The sequence below is a fragment of the Manis javanica genome, chromosome 6 (assembly GCF_040802235.1).
Source record: "Manis javanica isolate MJ-LG chromosome 6, MJ_LKY, whole genome shotgun sequence".
NCBI classification, from domain to species: domain Eukaryota; kingdom Metazoa; phylum Chordata; class Mammalia; order Pholidota; family Manidae; genus Manis; species Manis javanica.
Genome location: NC_133161.1, coordinates 144,880,909 through 144,895,623, shown reverse-complemented (window position 1 = coordinate 144,895,623; position 14,715 = coordinate 144,880,909). Strand labels below are relative to the sequence as shown.

Here is a 14,715-nt window from a genome sequence, read left to right as displayed (position 1 = left end):
CTCAGGGCCTCTCTGCACAGCCATCCCGCACAGCCATCCTCTGGGCCTCTGTCCTTGGCACTGCCACCATTCCAGCCTCTGTTCTGCTCTCCTGCAGCCTTGCAGCCCTGCCACCATGTTGCACCCAGAGCACTGGGAGGAGCTCTCTTATAGAGTCAACCACCGTGTGTTGCCCACAGGTGTGCAATGAGCTAGTCAGCCAGGGCCAGGTGAGAATCCTGGCCACAAGAACTCTCATTTTATCCACATGAAGGCAGGAAGGAGCCGAGGTTGCAGGAAGAGGGAATTGTGCAGGAGTTCCTGCGCTTGGAGGCTACTGGCCCTGAGGCGGGGAGCAGGATGTAAGTTTGATGACACACAGTGGACATTCTTTAAGTATTTATTGCTTGAAAAACAAAAACAACACACTGGGGCCAGATGCAGGGACCTAACGTGCCAAGCTACAGAGGCTGCGTGCATCTCCCTGCGTACAGGGAGCCGTTGGCGGGCTCTCCAATGCCTGCTCCGGCAGGTAAGGAGGCCAGGTGGCTGCTCTGTCTTGGCTGCCTCTCCAGAGCTGGTCCCACGGTGTCAGCAGTCCTGCGCCCCACTGCTGTGTCATCATCTACTGCCTTTCAAGTGCCCGGCCCACACCCAGCAGCCCCCACACTGCAAGCCAGAGCGCTTCCTTCCTGGGGCAGCAAGGGCGAGTCATTTGGAAACCTCTCTCTGATGAGCTCCAGGATCAAGGTGCTGACACAGCAGGTGGGCTGGCCCCCCGCTGGCCCGTCGCAGAGGTGACTGCGGTGGTGAGTTTCGTTGGCCCATCACCTCCGCCCTGGGCCCGCCAGGTTCACTTTCACTGCCAGAGACGATGCCTTTGACAAATCTGTTCCACCATCCTGTGCAGCCGTTTCCTGCCATTGCCTGTCAAGGTGGCTCTGTCCTGCCGGCCCCACCCTGGGCCCTCCGAGGCCAGGCCTCTAACCTATGACCTGGCTGACCACAGTCCCTCAGGCTAGGCTCATGCAGAGGCTCTGAGGACACTACGTCTGCTCTAGAACAGGCAGGCTAGCTGCGCCCCACCGGGGGCCAGTTCATCTCTGGTCCTTGCAGGGCGGAGTGCTGGGTCCAGAGTCACCAGCGGGGAAGCCTCCTTTCCAACTGGATGGACGTGTGCAACTCATGCGACTTGCTGAGCCTCGGTTTTCTCATAAGTAAAAGAGGCTGAAAGAACTGGCTGGCTTTGTCCACGTGCTTGTGAGGAGGTCTTCCTGAGACAAAAATGTCACAGGGCTTCACAAACTGTCAATTAGCCTGGTAGCACCATGACTGTGGTTATCCGTTTGTAAGGCTTGAGTTCCCCGTTACTGTATTCTCTCTCAGCACCCTGTTCTTTTCTCTTGCAGCACTTACAGACTTCTACGGTTGTAAGTTGTCTTGAGTACTAAGTAATTGTTGGTGTAATGCCTACCTCCTGTCTAGAGCAGAAGCTACAGAAGGACAGGAGTCATGATTAGTTCTGTTTCTCTTTATTTTCCCAGCATCTAGTGCAGTGCCTGGAGTGTAGTGGAAGTTCCAGGAATAGTCAGCTGAGAAGTTATTTGAGGACTCACGGCCCATCCTCACTAAAGATACCTACTAAGCAGGTCTTGTTCACTGACAAACCTGGCACACAGTAGACAGTTAATGAATGTATCGTGGATGCTGAAATGAACAAACCTCTTTAAATCCCAGCTTTATTGTGAAGGTCCGCTGCTGAAGACCCTGCCCTGTTTCCCACTTGCTCTGTGATGCAAATGCCCTGACAGGCCTGTGCCTCTCTGCACCCACCCTCCTTACCTCTTGTCCCCCTCCCACACTCCTCTGCTCCCGTCCAGACCGACTCTCCCCTCCCCGGGATGCCCAGGATGTGCTGGTCCCACCTGCAGTCCTCTGCCGGGGCTCAGGCACTCCGTTTTCTCTTCCTTCAAAGTTCTGCCTCAACTCCCTTCTTTTCTAAGCCCCTCTAAAAAAGAGTGTGAGTGTGTGTCTGTGTGTGTGTTTACAGCACTTTGTACTTACAGAAGATGTTTATTTGGGAAAAGACTTTTCATACATGATATTATTCAAGACCAACAGTAACAAGACCGGCAGTACAGACATTGTACAAGTGTGCAGATTGGAAGCCAAAGCTCAGGGAAGTTTCACTGGTAACTGACGTGCCTGGGGACTGTGACCTCCAGTAAGGAAAGAAAGAGGAGAGAGAAATAGAGATGAGAGACCGAGGGAGAACAAGAGGGGAAAAGGAGGTAGAAAATGAGTGTATTGCAACTACAAGCATTGTTGGTGAAACTTGCTCTGTGTGTGTGTGTGTGTGTGTGTGTGTGTGTGTGTGTGTACACAAGCCAGCTAGGTTATGGTGTAAAACATAGTTCTTACTCTGGGCCATGATCAAAGTGCTGGGGCTACCTGGCCTGCTTCAGCTCCGCCGGTCCGAGTGCCGCTGGGATGGACCAGGGCAGTGCAGAGGCCGCAGCCAGCCCCAGACTGGGGAGTCTCAGTGGAACTCAGCAGGGCCAGCCCCACCCCAGGAAAGCCAGGTGGTCTGGGGAAACCAGCAGAGGCTTGTGGTGTCCGTTGTGTGAGGTGCTATCGGCTGTTCCAGAGAGGCCTCGGCTATGGCATTGTTTGTGGGGAGAAGCTGATGGCCATGTGGGGCGGGATGGGAGTTCCAGTTTGGGATGCCAGCTGTTTCAGGGCACGCCACCCCAGTGTACCAATCCTGTGTGGCTCAGGGCGGTGCTTCTCAAAGCATGGTTCCCAGGCCAGCAACATCAGTCTCACCTGGACACTTGTCAGGAATGTGAACTCTCAGGTCCCACTCCAGACCTCCACAATCAGAAACTGAGGAAAGGCTGAGCAATCTGGGTTTTACAAGCCCTCTGGGTGATTCTCCAGGCACAAAGTTTGGGAGCCACTCTCCTAGGGGTTGCCCGTTTGGCATTCTGTGTCTGCTGTGTCAGAGTACCTAGTCTGGGTCTGGTCTAAAAGCAGGCTTGTTGGGAAACAGAAGTGTGAGGCCTCCTGCCCAGGCCTTTTGGTATAAAACCCAGCGTTCTCCCCGCAGCTCATGCACCACACGTATGCACGTGCTTATGTCTGAAAGAACACTGGGTTTATCCTTTCTGTGTGCCTTCCACACTGCTGGACTTGGCCCGCACTGGGTTCATTGATAAGGTCCATTCGTATATATTGCATTGAAAATGTTCTCAAGTCTCATGTGTGTATGAGTGTGCAAACTCATGTATATGTGCCTGTTCTGTCTTTTCTGTTAGACAAAGCGTTCCCCTGGCAGAGCCTGAATCCTGCCTGCCTTGATCTCGTTTCCCCTCCGGCTGGGCCTCAGTATACAAACATCTGATCAAGCACCTGACTCACTCTCTAACCGTGGCCTTGCAGCCCTCCCTCAGGCCGAGGTTCCCAAACATGCTCATGGCCCCTATAACCTTGAGGTAACCTTGATGCACCTACCCAGCACCTGCAGCCTACTTCCGCTCCACAGGACATCTACCTGTCGCCTAATGAGAGAGGAGCTCTGCGTGGGTGCCGGCTCCCAGCACAGAGAGCCTTTACCACCCACTTCCTGTGTTGATTTGTATTGTGCTTCTGGGTCCTTGGTGTCTGAGTGAGCTGTTCACACTCACAACTACTTCCCACTACTGCTTGAAGCTCAGTTTCCACATGTGTGATAATGTGATAAAAATAACTAACACATAAAGGCTGTTTAGAGGATGAAAGGAAATGATGTGTGTGAAGAACTCAGCACAGGGCATGGCCCGTAGTGAGTACCTGATAAACGGCCCATAAAGGGCTCAGGCAGAGTTTTCCCCTTAGAGAGCCAGGCAAGGGCCTGTCCTTTGCGAACCTGAATCTCTGACGGGAGGGTGTGTGGTCCGGGGGAGAGACTCCAGGTTTGGTGTCCACAGAGGTGGCTTCAGAGCCTGCTCCTGCCTGTTACTCTCCCTGGAATCATGAGCAAGGAACGAAGCCTGTTTCCTCATCCCCCCCCAAAAATATGGCCAGGGATGATGGTGACTGCCCCACATAAGGTGTTTTGAGGATTAAATAGAATTAAATGGGAAATTAAGTTAAATATAAAGATTCGGTGAAATGCAATGTGGATGTTGTAGAGCGGTATAGATTGGTAAGTACTCTGCCTATGTTACTGCTATTTTCCCTCGGTGCCCAGGGAGATGCCAGACACTTCCTGAAGCCGATTCACGAAGTGGGCCCCTGTGGAGCTCTGCTCTGAAGTTGCGGGAGACCCAGAGAAAGCAGAACCAGATCTCTGTCCAGGTCAGAGGAAGAGAGCACCCAGGTTAGTGAAAGAACAAGAGAAACCCCAACCCCTTCTTGGCACCCCAACGACGCTCGGCAGAACGACTAATTTTTCTGTGGAATGTGGGTAATGAACTCCAAGATAAGTGATTGTGTCTAGTATCTGGAATAAATAGAGGCTTACCCTAATCCATGAACTGCGAAGTACAATTACTGAGAAAAATCTACATGAGCTGATGCTAAGCAGCCATCCACCCAGGAACCACCAGTGGTCACTTTGGTGAGAAGCCTGGAAAACACTCGGGCAGGCTGCCCGTGGAGCTGGGGTTGGGGAGCCCATGTAGTAGAAATATAAGCAAGCTGCAAAGTGAAATAACATGTGGGCCGCCTTGCCTGGAAGTGTCCCAGCCCCCATCCGACTGTCACACACAGGGGAGAACCCCAGCCATCTCATCTTTAAAGTCAAAGGGTCACAGCCTAGGCACTGTCCTCTCTGTTCTCAGGGCTAGTCTGGCTGTGTGGGTTTCAAGTGCATAAGATCATATTTTCTACCCTCTGAACCTTGTAAGGCAACATGAGAACTCATGGTCAGGAGGTATTTACCTACCTAGGGTAAACCGAGTTAACCATCAAAGCTTAGTGGCTAGGACAAGCGGACACTGGGAACCCATAGTATGTCCCAGCACCTGGAGGGATAGGAAGGGACACCTGAATAGGTCCATGGTACGAGAAGCAACAGGAAGTCAAGGGAGTGGAGAGGAGTTTGGGTGACAGTGACGGGTTTGTCTGCTCCATAAAACCCGGAAGCTAGGAGATGCCTCACTGCCGCACACCATCATAGCTGAGACTCCTGCTGTAGCCTGCTAGTGCTCCTGAGAAGTAGCCCTAAGCCTCCTCCAAAGTGCCTCTTCTGCGCCTGCAACACATCAAGGGAAATGGATAACTGTGGGACGAATAGGAGAGGAGAAAACCAAGAGTAATTCCTGCCTCTTCCAGGGCACACTCCCGACCCCGCCTGCTTCCCATCATCATCACGACCCTAACCACACCCACACATTTGCCCTGCGGTCCTCACCATCCCCCACAGCCCCAGCAGGCACCCTCCCCTCCAGGCACGTCAGATCCCCACTCTCCCCAAAGCTTCCATGTCTGGATCCCAGCTGCTTTTTCCATGAAGTCTGCCCTGACCTTTGAGTAGAGTAGTTCTCTGATGGCGTGAAGCCGTCCTGTTTTCAGCATTGTCCTCTGAGTATTTTCCATCAGGACTTGGACCGGCCCAAGAACAGCATGCTTACCTACACTGTCATCACATCACCGGGTGATGAATCAGGATTTCAAAACTTTCCCATTCTAGGCTGATATGATGGGCCAGACCATCAAAAGTAAATTTGTTAGGCATGTTGTCAAAGGGAGTATGAGCCCACAGGGTGGACCAATTTAATGGCAGTTATAAAAGGATGGGGTCTTGAGCAAGAAAACTCTTATCTTCCTATATTTTGTCCTAGTCAGATAGCATCTGGACCATCAGCCAGGAATCACCCAAAGGTCAAAGAACAGACTGACAGGGGACCCAGAAACCACATGGTTGATGACATCAGGGATGTGCATTTGGGAGAAGACAGCACTAATGGGGATGTGATCGCTGTCTTCAGAGGCACGTATGTAGAAGGGGAGCTTGACAGTTGGGACGGAAGACAGAGCCAGGGACTCTGCGGATGAGTTACAGGAAGGCATACTTTGACTCAGCATGAGGAATACTTTTCTAATGATCTAATCATCCTACATTAAAACACCATCTCTTGAAAGGAACAAGTTCCTCACCCTTGGTGATGTTTGTCAATACCGTGTGAACATCTGACGAGAATGTTAGTGGCAAGAGTCTCGCATCTGCTGGTGATGGCGGGCGGGGCTGGGCAGGGAGGAAGACGGACTGGGCTAGCTTCCAGATTCCCTTCCGACCCCTGTGTGATTCTAGATACTGTATTTCTTCCTGACCAATATCTCTAGACTAGAAAAAGCCAAGCTGACAATATCAACGGGTTGGTGGGGCAGGGATGTTGGGGATGGGGCTGGGAGAATGGGGAGCACCCCACAAGCTTGGGCCACAGGAAACATTGGGTCAGCTTCCTCCCAAAGGTTTCCAGACCAGACATGCAGGAAGGGAGCTCCCAACTCTCATCCTGGGACTCCTCCTTCTTGAAAACCGTTGCTGAAGGCACCGAATGAAGAGAGGAAAGACAGGCCCCAACAGCACCAACTGAAGCGGAAAATTCCTCCGATTGCTGAAAGCCAGGTAAGGTGTATCTAGTGGGGGTGAAGTAGGGGTGGTAAGCAAGATGTATAGGACGGAAAAGTGGGCAGAGGGTGGTGGAGGGAAAAGGGAGGGGAAAGAATGGGGGTGGGGTGGGGGGAAGAATCCCCGCAAATGGCAATTTAGCTGGAAAGGGGGGCAAACAAGGGGAGAGAAGCAGCATGTCACGCATTGGTTCTTCTGTGTGTACATCGTCTTTACATCACTGCGGCCCAAGAGAGGAGATGCCCTCTCCTGGAAGAGAAAGCGCAAGGATGAGACTTGGAGGGGAAACTGATCAGTGTCTACAAAGGTGCTTCTTAAAGGGAGGGGTCCTCAGACAGAGCAGAGTTGAGGGAAAGGAAAAGAGTCACATGAGCCTGTAAGAGCGGCAGCCTGGGGTCGTAGAGAAAACACCGAATGTGGAGACAGGATACCTGGGTTCGAGTTCCAGCTCTGCCACTGGGTAGCTGTGGATCCAGGAGCCATTACTCTCCCTCTCTGGGCCACACGGTCCTCTTATGTAAAGACCTGCTCTGCCTGGATAGTCTATGATGTTGTTAATTTAAGTGCCACCAAGTTAATCTGTAGCTAGAGCATCATTATTTTTGAGTCAGAAAATAACTTTGTGACTGTTTACGTTTCTGTCTGTAGCAACCTGGGTAATTTCATTTTTGTCTTCTAGTAACGTTTTTGTGTTCCCTTTGAAAATTTCTGACCTATCTCTTCTGAACTTGCGCTGGAAAGGAAAGGGGTTTTGCCCCTGCCTGGGAAAGGTGATAGTAGTAAGTAGCGCCCTGCTTTGCCTGAGACTGAGGGGTTTCCCAAGACGAGGGACTTTCACTGCTGGATGACTGGTTGCCCTGGTGGCAAGAAAGATGCAGGTTCCCAGGCAGCCTGGAGGAGAGGATCTGGAAGGGCCTCTCCTGTTCCCTTTCTATCTGGAGTTTCCCTCCTGGCCCCACTGGCTGGTGGGGTGGTTTTCATTATAAGGTCTGTCTTACTGAGAGGGTGGTGGAGGGAGGTACAGGGAGAGGTGAGGGGTGATGTTCAAACCAGTCAGAAATGCCATTGAAGCAAAAATTGCCAGGAAAGAGGCTGAAATGCTTGACTAGCGCTGATACTGTGGGGATTTTCCCTTTTTCTTCAAAAAAAAAAACAACAGAAAAGACCCAGTGGAAAAAAAAGTGATGAGTTGTGAGGCAGGCAGTGGGTCCTACGCAGCCCCAGGAGACAGTGCGTAGCTCATTTGTTTAAATTTGCAGCTGACGGCTGCCATCGCTCCTTAGGCACCAGGCAGCGAGCCTCAACATCAGATGGTGACCGGTCTGGTGACGTACGGCTACAGCCATGAACTACCCCCTAACCTTGGACATGGATCTCATAAACTACAACCTGGAGGACCTGGTGAGTAGGGACAGAGAGCTCATGGTCATCAGGCCCTACTCAGAATTCTAAGTGCCCTGTGCCCAGGGCCCAGGGAAGAGGGGCTGGCTGTGGGGTCCTCTCCCACTGCGGATTGCCAGAATCTAGGGTCTATGCCACCTGCCTTTAAAGATTTGATTTCCTATTCAGTTAGGAAGCAGATAAGCAGAGCTGCGGCCTTAAATAGACATCCTTTACAGGGTTGGAAGTATGCGTTCAGATCCATGACTTGTTAGGAGGCCGGAGACAAGCCACACGGCCTCTCCATTCCTCTCCTTATCTCTTGGGGCTGGAACAAGGGCCTGGACGGAAAGGCAGTTTGAAGGTTTTCTTCATGTCAGGAGGCTGGTGTTGCTAGTTGACCTATCAGTGGAGATTTATCCATCTCTTGCTGCATGACCATCAGGGCGCCACGTACTGTGCTGGGTGGAGAAGTTGAGGACCTGGTCCTGGCCCTCAAGTAGCTTATGGTCTGTCCAAGAACAATAACATTACTGGAAGCTCTTAGATGTGATTCTGTGCTCAACTCAGGAAGTGTGAGGCCAGCTGGCCAGCAAGGGTGAGGACCCCAGGGGGCTGGAGGCAGCGGTCAGATGGGGCCAAGGTGGGAGAACTCTGCGTCAGCCCGAGAAATGCATTTGAGCATGTTGTGGTCTCCCTCAAACGACTGGAAACTAGAGATAAGGTGTTCTTGGGGGGCTAAGAAAATGGCCCCCCATCGCTCTTTGCCAGCCACCCCTGTCTTTCCCGTTAAGCAGAGGGGTTCATTCAGTTGGTGTTTTTGTCACTGGGCTCCCAAAGGACTGGGTGGGGAAAGTCCAACCCGAGATCCTAGGGCTCCTTGTCAGGGGCGGCGGGCTGTGTGTCAGAATGTGAGGACAACTTCTCTGTGGCCCTTTCTCCCGCGCTCCCGGGACCAGCAGTGCTTTAGGGAAAAGACTTCTCACTGAGCTGCACCCTGGGCTGGCTCACAGAGGAGCCACATCCTTTCTCCTGTATCTACCAGCTCTCCTGCCCCTAAACTCGCCCTGAGATGTTCTCCGACCCCTTCCAGCTCCCCGGCAGGAGTCTATACTGTGGCTCCACCACCCATGTTTCCAGAGTTGCTTGCAAAAGCCTGCCTCTTGCTTGCCCAGATCCTGAGGCTTGAAAGTACAAGCAGAACATGGGGAGAAGGTGAGCGGCAGGGCTAGTTGCACAAAGTCTGGCCTCTCAATCCCAATCCCTGGGTAAAAGCGCAGCCAGAACTGAGAGTCCAATCAGACCTGCTACCCAGTTTGTGGGACCCAAGTACAAAATAAAAATGCAGGGCCCCTTGTTCAAAAATTACTAAGAATTTCAAGATAGCAACGGCAGAGCCCTAAACCAAGCCCAGGGCTCTCCTGGCAGGGCCCCATATGACTGCTCTGGTCATGAAGCCATGAAGCTGATGCTGAGTCTAATCATAGAGTCCGGGCAATACCCCAAATCAGACAAAAACTCCTCTGCCCTGAGCGGGCAACGTGCTCCCACCCTGGCCCTCAGTCCCAACCCCTGGCCTCACCTGATTAGGACACTGAGTGTCTTCCTCTGCCCACAGCTTCAAGCTGACCACGAGCCCTGACCCAGTTGGATATCATAGTAAGCAACTCAAGACCCAGCCGGCCCTGGCTTCTGAGAAACCTCAATAGTTTCCCCTAACTGCTTGGCTCACTCCACTGCGTGACCTACTAGAGACAGGTGGTGGCAGCGGGTAGGGAGACAACAGGACATGTCCCATATATTAAAGAAAACTTACAGCCCAGAGAGAGAGACCTGGTGACCTGCTTCATGCCACACCTCAGATGAGTGGCGTCAGGCCAGGCATCCCAGCAGGCCTGAACCCCCGCAGTCAGGGTCTGAGCCAGGGGCCCAGGGGTCCTGGGATGGTCAGCCTCTTCTTCCCCAGCAGCCAGTGCCACGTCCTGCCCTCCCTTGCTGTTCTCTCTCTCTGGGACTGTTGCCCCGCAGAAGCGCACCTCCCCTCCTTCCCCACCGCTCACCTGGAGTACTTTGGCAGTCCCCCTGGCAGCGTCTCCAGCACAGAGGCACGGGTGGCAGAGGCAGGAGGGTCTTGCACATAGTAGCTTCTCAATAAGTATTTGCTGATTTGTGACGCACTGAAGGTCTTAGCTCCCCATTTCTCTCTGGAGCTAGTCTAGTTTCTACTCCTTTTTGCCTCCTGTTCCCCTCCCTGTCCTTGTCCAAGCCAAGTATGGGTACATTCTGCTGCACACTGGGTTCTGCACTCCACTGTTGAGTTAGGAACTGGGGGCTCCGGAGCATAAGCCAAATATTGGGCCACCCTGTCTCCCCTATCTCCTCTTGAATTCTAAGGCCAACTCAAGCTACTTAAAATGTCCATTTTCTTAAGATGGGCTGCTAATTCCCAGGAATGGGAGACCCAAACAGAACATTTCTAGATGGCTAAGTACCAGGAACAAGGAGCCAGGTCCCTGGGGTGGGCATGCCAGGGACCTGCCCTGCTAGGAAGGCAGATCCAGGCAGACCTAGAAAAGTCTCTGTCCACAGGAACCTTAGTCTGAGAGCGTGAAGCCTCTTCTTACCAGAACTGGGGCCTGGGCTGGGCATCTCCAGGGGCTGGACACACACTACACCTCCAGCCCCACCCTGCACACCAGCCAGGAGGGGAAGTCGCTGCAGACCAGTGCAAAGCTGACTTCTCCGAATGCCTCCCGAGTAGTGACCCCCGCGAACCATGACTTCAGTGTAATCAGAGCACTGCAGGTTGCCAGGGATGCGGCACGGAGAACCAGGACCCAAGAATAAGTAGGCTTTCAGGAATGACAGAAAAAAATATTTCAAATCAGTACTAACCCAGGAGATGGTTTCAGGAGGTTGCTGAACGCACTTAGCAGACATGCCTACCTGTCCCTCAGACTGTACAACTCTGTCCCCAAAGTGCAAATTGATTTTGGGGTGCCAAGAGGGAACTTCCCCATTAAACCTAAAGACTCAGAGCAAAGGTAGTAGTGTAAAGTGTCCCCCCAGAACCACATGTGGAGCAGTACCATGCTCCTAATGGCCAAAACCCTCGGGTAGAGATGGGGAAGGGGCCTGGCGGGCTTGCTCCGAAAGGGAGGCGAGGGAAAGTGGGGAGGTGTGGCAGCCAGCCAGTCTCAGATGGTCTTTAGGGGCTGTGGGCCCTCTAGAGGAAGACGGGGTAGGGGGTCTACCTCCACCCTTACCCTCAGCCCAGTCTCATCGCTCTGGATCCCTCACTCCTCAAGCCACTGAAGGCTGAGTGAGAGGCACCCTGGCTGACCCCACTCACAGCTCCTTAGCCTTGCCTGGGAATACCAAGACGGGGGCATCGGAGCACACAGCCTGTGTGTGCCCCCTACGGCCAGAGAGCCGAAACTCATCTGTGTGCAGACGCCTCCTGCAGCCAGGATGACTCAGGTGCCCGGAGTCCCACGTTTGGCCTGGGTGAACCTTGAGCTCAGCAGCCCTGCCCCCTCCTGGAGGCCCAGAAGCAAGGTCAGCCTGAGGCACCCACTGACTACAGGACAGACAGGCTGGAGACGCAAAGGGCTCTCGCCCACGTGCTGAGCCAGATGAGCAGGACTCTGAGAATCAGCTCAGCCTGGGCAGGGTCTCGCGGCTAGAGAAGCCGAGGATCTGGGGGCTGCAAGGCCTGGCCTCCTTCCCCGGGTGGGAATCTTTTCCCACATACTCAAACTTTCCTCTTCTTCCCAAGGGCCCCAACCCATCATTGGGTAGTACTGCCCATTGGAAGGTTCTTTCTCTTCTGACTGAAACATCCCCATGCCCAGCTTGCCCATGCCTCCTGGGCTGCCTTCTAGAATCCCATACAATAAGCCCATCCTGCCTCCTGCCCAAGGGGCTCTTTCTAATCCTTGAAGAAGACACCTCTCCTGGACTTACGTCCTTTTTTCCAAGACTCTGCACCCCAGCACCTGACAACCTCCTCCCGGGGTGGGGAATTCCACACCCCTCAGCAAACTGGTCACCCTTGTCCAGACCAAATAAACTAGTTGGTGCCAGCTGCCCACCTACAGGTTTCTGTTCACCTACATCAAGGTTCACAGTGGTCCTTCCGGCACCCACATCACCCTGTTGACTCATCTTAAGCTTGCAATCAAACACCTGGGTCTTTTTCTCATAAACTGACATTAAGCCAGGTCTTCCCTAACTTGGCCCTGGACTGTTGAAGTTTTAAACCCAAGTCTAGTTCTCTACCTTTCCCTGTCAATCTGGTCATTCTGGGCCTGTAGTCCACAGATTGTGGAGAACCTTGCACCCTCTGAAAGTGTCCCCCAGCCCTGTGATCCAAGACAGGGCTGAGAGTGTAAAAGAGGAGAGGATCGGGCACAGACACCCGCCCCATCCGCTGACAGAACCCAGGCAGCAAGCGTTTGCTGAGCGCCATGCCAGCCAGTACAGGGCAGTGAGGTAGCCTCAATATTTGGAGAAGTCAGATGGGGTTGGAGTCCTTTTTATCATCCAGGGAGGGGTCTGGGTCCTACAGAGGCTCCTGAGGAAGGAAAGAAGGGAGGGGAGGAGGCAGGAAGAGCAGAAGGAGAAGAGTAATGTCTGCGATCCCACCACCTGCAGGCAGTTCGAGCTTTCCTCCCCATCCGCCCTTCTTCTGGGACCTCAATACCAGGACACAAAATGTTCTACCCCCTTCTTCTGCCCCACCCCTGGGGCTCGCAGCAATTCTTTACCCAGATTCCTGGATCTGTGCTCGGCTTCAGCCCCGTCATCATGTTTTCTTGCCTGCTTTGGGGCTGAGTCCCTGGCCTCTGCACAGGCTGCTGTCCACTGGGTACCTGCCTGAGCCACACGCTGCCACGGCCTTACCTGGGCATGCGTCTGTGTCTACGCAGAATGAGGGCTGCTGTCAGATGTGTACGTGAGTCAGAGCTTGGGTGCCTGAAGCTTTTCATGACAAAGAATAAGGGGAAACTCAGCCAGATTGCCCATGGCTGTGCTTCCTCTAGGCATGAGTCTTGGGGGTTCCCTTCTGCACCCCATTCCCCATGGTGTTCAAGATTCCTGGTTCCTCAACTTCCTACCAGGCCAGAGCCAGCCTTGCTTTCTTATGTCTCTCCATGGTTTGGGGGATGAGGTGGGGGGCCTGATCCCCTGCGTATGGGAAGTGGCTTTAACACATGCCACTCATGAGCCCCCAAAATGTCCGTTTGACACCTCCTGCTGAGATGTACTGCCAACTCCCAGCACCCCTCAAAACATCTTCCTCTCTCTGCAAGGGTACTTCGCCAAACAAATACCTCTTGGTAAGGAAGAAGAGACAGTGTCCCAAGTCCTAACCCTCCCTAAACCTGGGTTCTGAGAAGATGGGTTCTCTGGGTCCTGGGGACATGTCCCACTGTGTTGAGTTTAAATGAGCAATGAGTCAATCAACCTTGATGTTGTGGACAGTAAGGACTTGCATGGTTCTCATAAAGGGCCTTCTGGCCAGAGAGGCTGGCTGCAGCCAGGCTCCTGGCCCAAGGGAGGTGGAGTCCAGCCCTGCTGACTGGCTCAAGTCTGCATTGCTACTCCTCAGTCTCAACTTCTACTCCCTCTTTGCTCTGCATGAAGACTGCTTAGCTCACTGTTTTCCCCTGTAATTCCTGCTGAATCCCAGTATGAGCCAAATGGCTGCATTCAGGGACGATATTGGAAATAGCTCCCAACACAGAGGGAGAACCCAAGAGAGGCTCCAGGCAGCCAAGGGCATTGGGAGGAGGCAGGAGCTCAGGAAGGGCGCAGGAGTGTCCAAGTGTCCACTGAGGCTCAGAGAGAGACTTGCCTCAAGTCCCAGAATCCGAGGTCCCTGGTCTGCTCAGGAGCTGCTTGCAGCGCAGTTCAGCACCCAGCTTTGCAAGTCCATCTTGTGTAAGACCCAGAAGGCCTGCCTCCAGGAGCCTGCCGTCTAGTGAGGAGACAGACGCCCAACCCCGAATGCTGGAGGATGTAACTCCAGGTGGAAGAGCTAGGAACGAGGAGGATGGGCGACTGAGTGGGGCCTTGAAGGAAGCATAGGAGTTAGACATGGGCAAACCCGGGAAGAAAGGACCGCTCAGCAAAAGGAACAGTTAGAGCAAAGTCTTAGGGACAGGAATGTCAGGAGCACGCAGCTGGCAGAACGATGAACGGGGCAGAGGGGCTGCCTAAAGCGATAAAGTAGGAGATGAGATTTGAAAGGTCAGAGGAATACGCATTTCACAGAGGTTTAAAGGCCCTGTCGGGAGTTTAGACCTCACCGTGCAAGTCCATGGTTGTCAAACGATAGAACCATCTTCCGAAACTAAAGCTCTGTGTGAAATGCCACACGAGATACGAGTGGAGAGCTCCAGTTCACAGGCAAGGAGGGGAGATGAACCCCACTCCTTCCCCTACCCTGGGGTAAAGAAAGCTGTACAGGACGCCCTGTGATTGGTTCTGGAATTTAGCAACACGTTAAACATTTTTCCCTAAGAGGAGCAGGTAAGAAGCTAAGGAGAGAATGCAGGTAAGCCTCATTTTTCTTGAGCTCTGCATTGTACTCTGTTGAATGCACTGAGGTTGCCTTACTCCAGTCTTCTACTGATGAGCTTTATCACAAACACGATGTTTTCTTATAAGTGAAATTGAAAAAAAAAAAGGTAAAGATGAAAAGAAAGGTTGCTTGTAGGTACTGGGGTGCCAGT

The 14,715-nt window shown here is 53.0% G+C and overlaps 1 protein-coding gene across 3 annotated transcripts in view; it reads left to right on the top strand.

Moving 5' to 3' along the window:
- Positions 1 to 6,199: 6,199 nt before the first annotated feature.
- CXCR5 (C-X-C motif chemokine receptor 5) overlaps positions 6,200 to 14,715 on the top strand; it is a 12,644-nt gene continuing 4,128 nt past the window's right edge. Inside the window, exons 1-4 of one of the 3 annotated variants that reach the window (XM_017673372.3) lie at positions 6,200 to 6,338; positions 6,436 to 6,592; positions 7,275 to 7,374; positions 7,879 to 7,996. In XM_017673372.3, coding sequence (XP_017528861.1) covers positions 7,940 to 7,996 — 57 coding nt within the window. In that variant the 5' untranslated portion in view covers positions 6,200 to 6,338; positions 6,436 to 6,592; positions 7,275 to 7,374; positions 7,879 to 7,939. Of the gene's footprint in view, positions 6,593 to 7,274; positions 7,375 to 7,854; positions 7,997 to 14,715 lie in introns of all 3 variants that reach the window. The other 2 variants (XM_073239644.1, XM_073239643.1) reach the window with 2 other exon arrangements.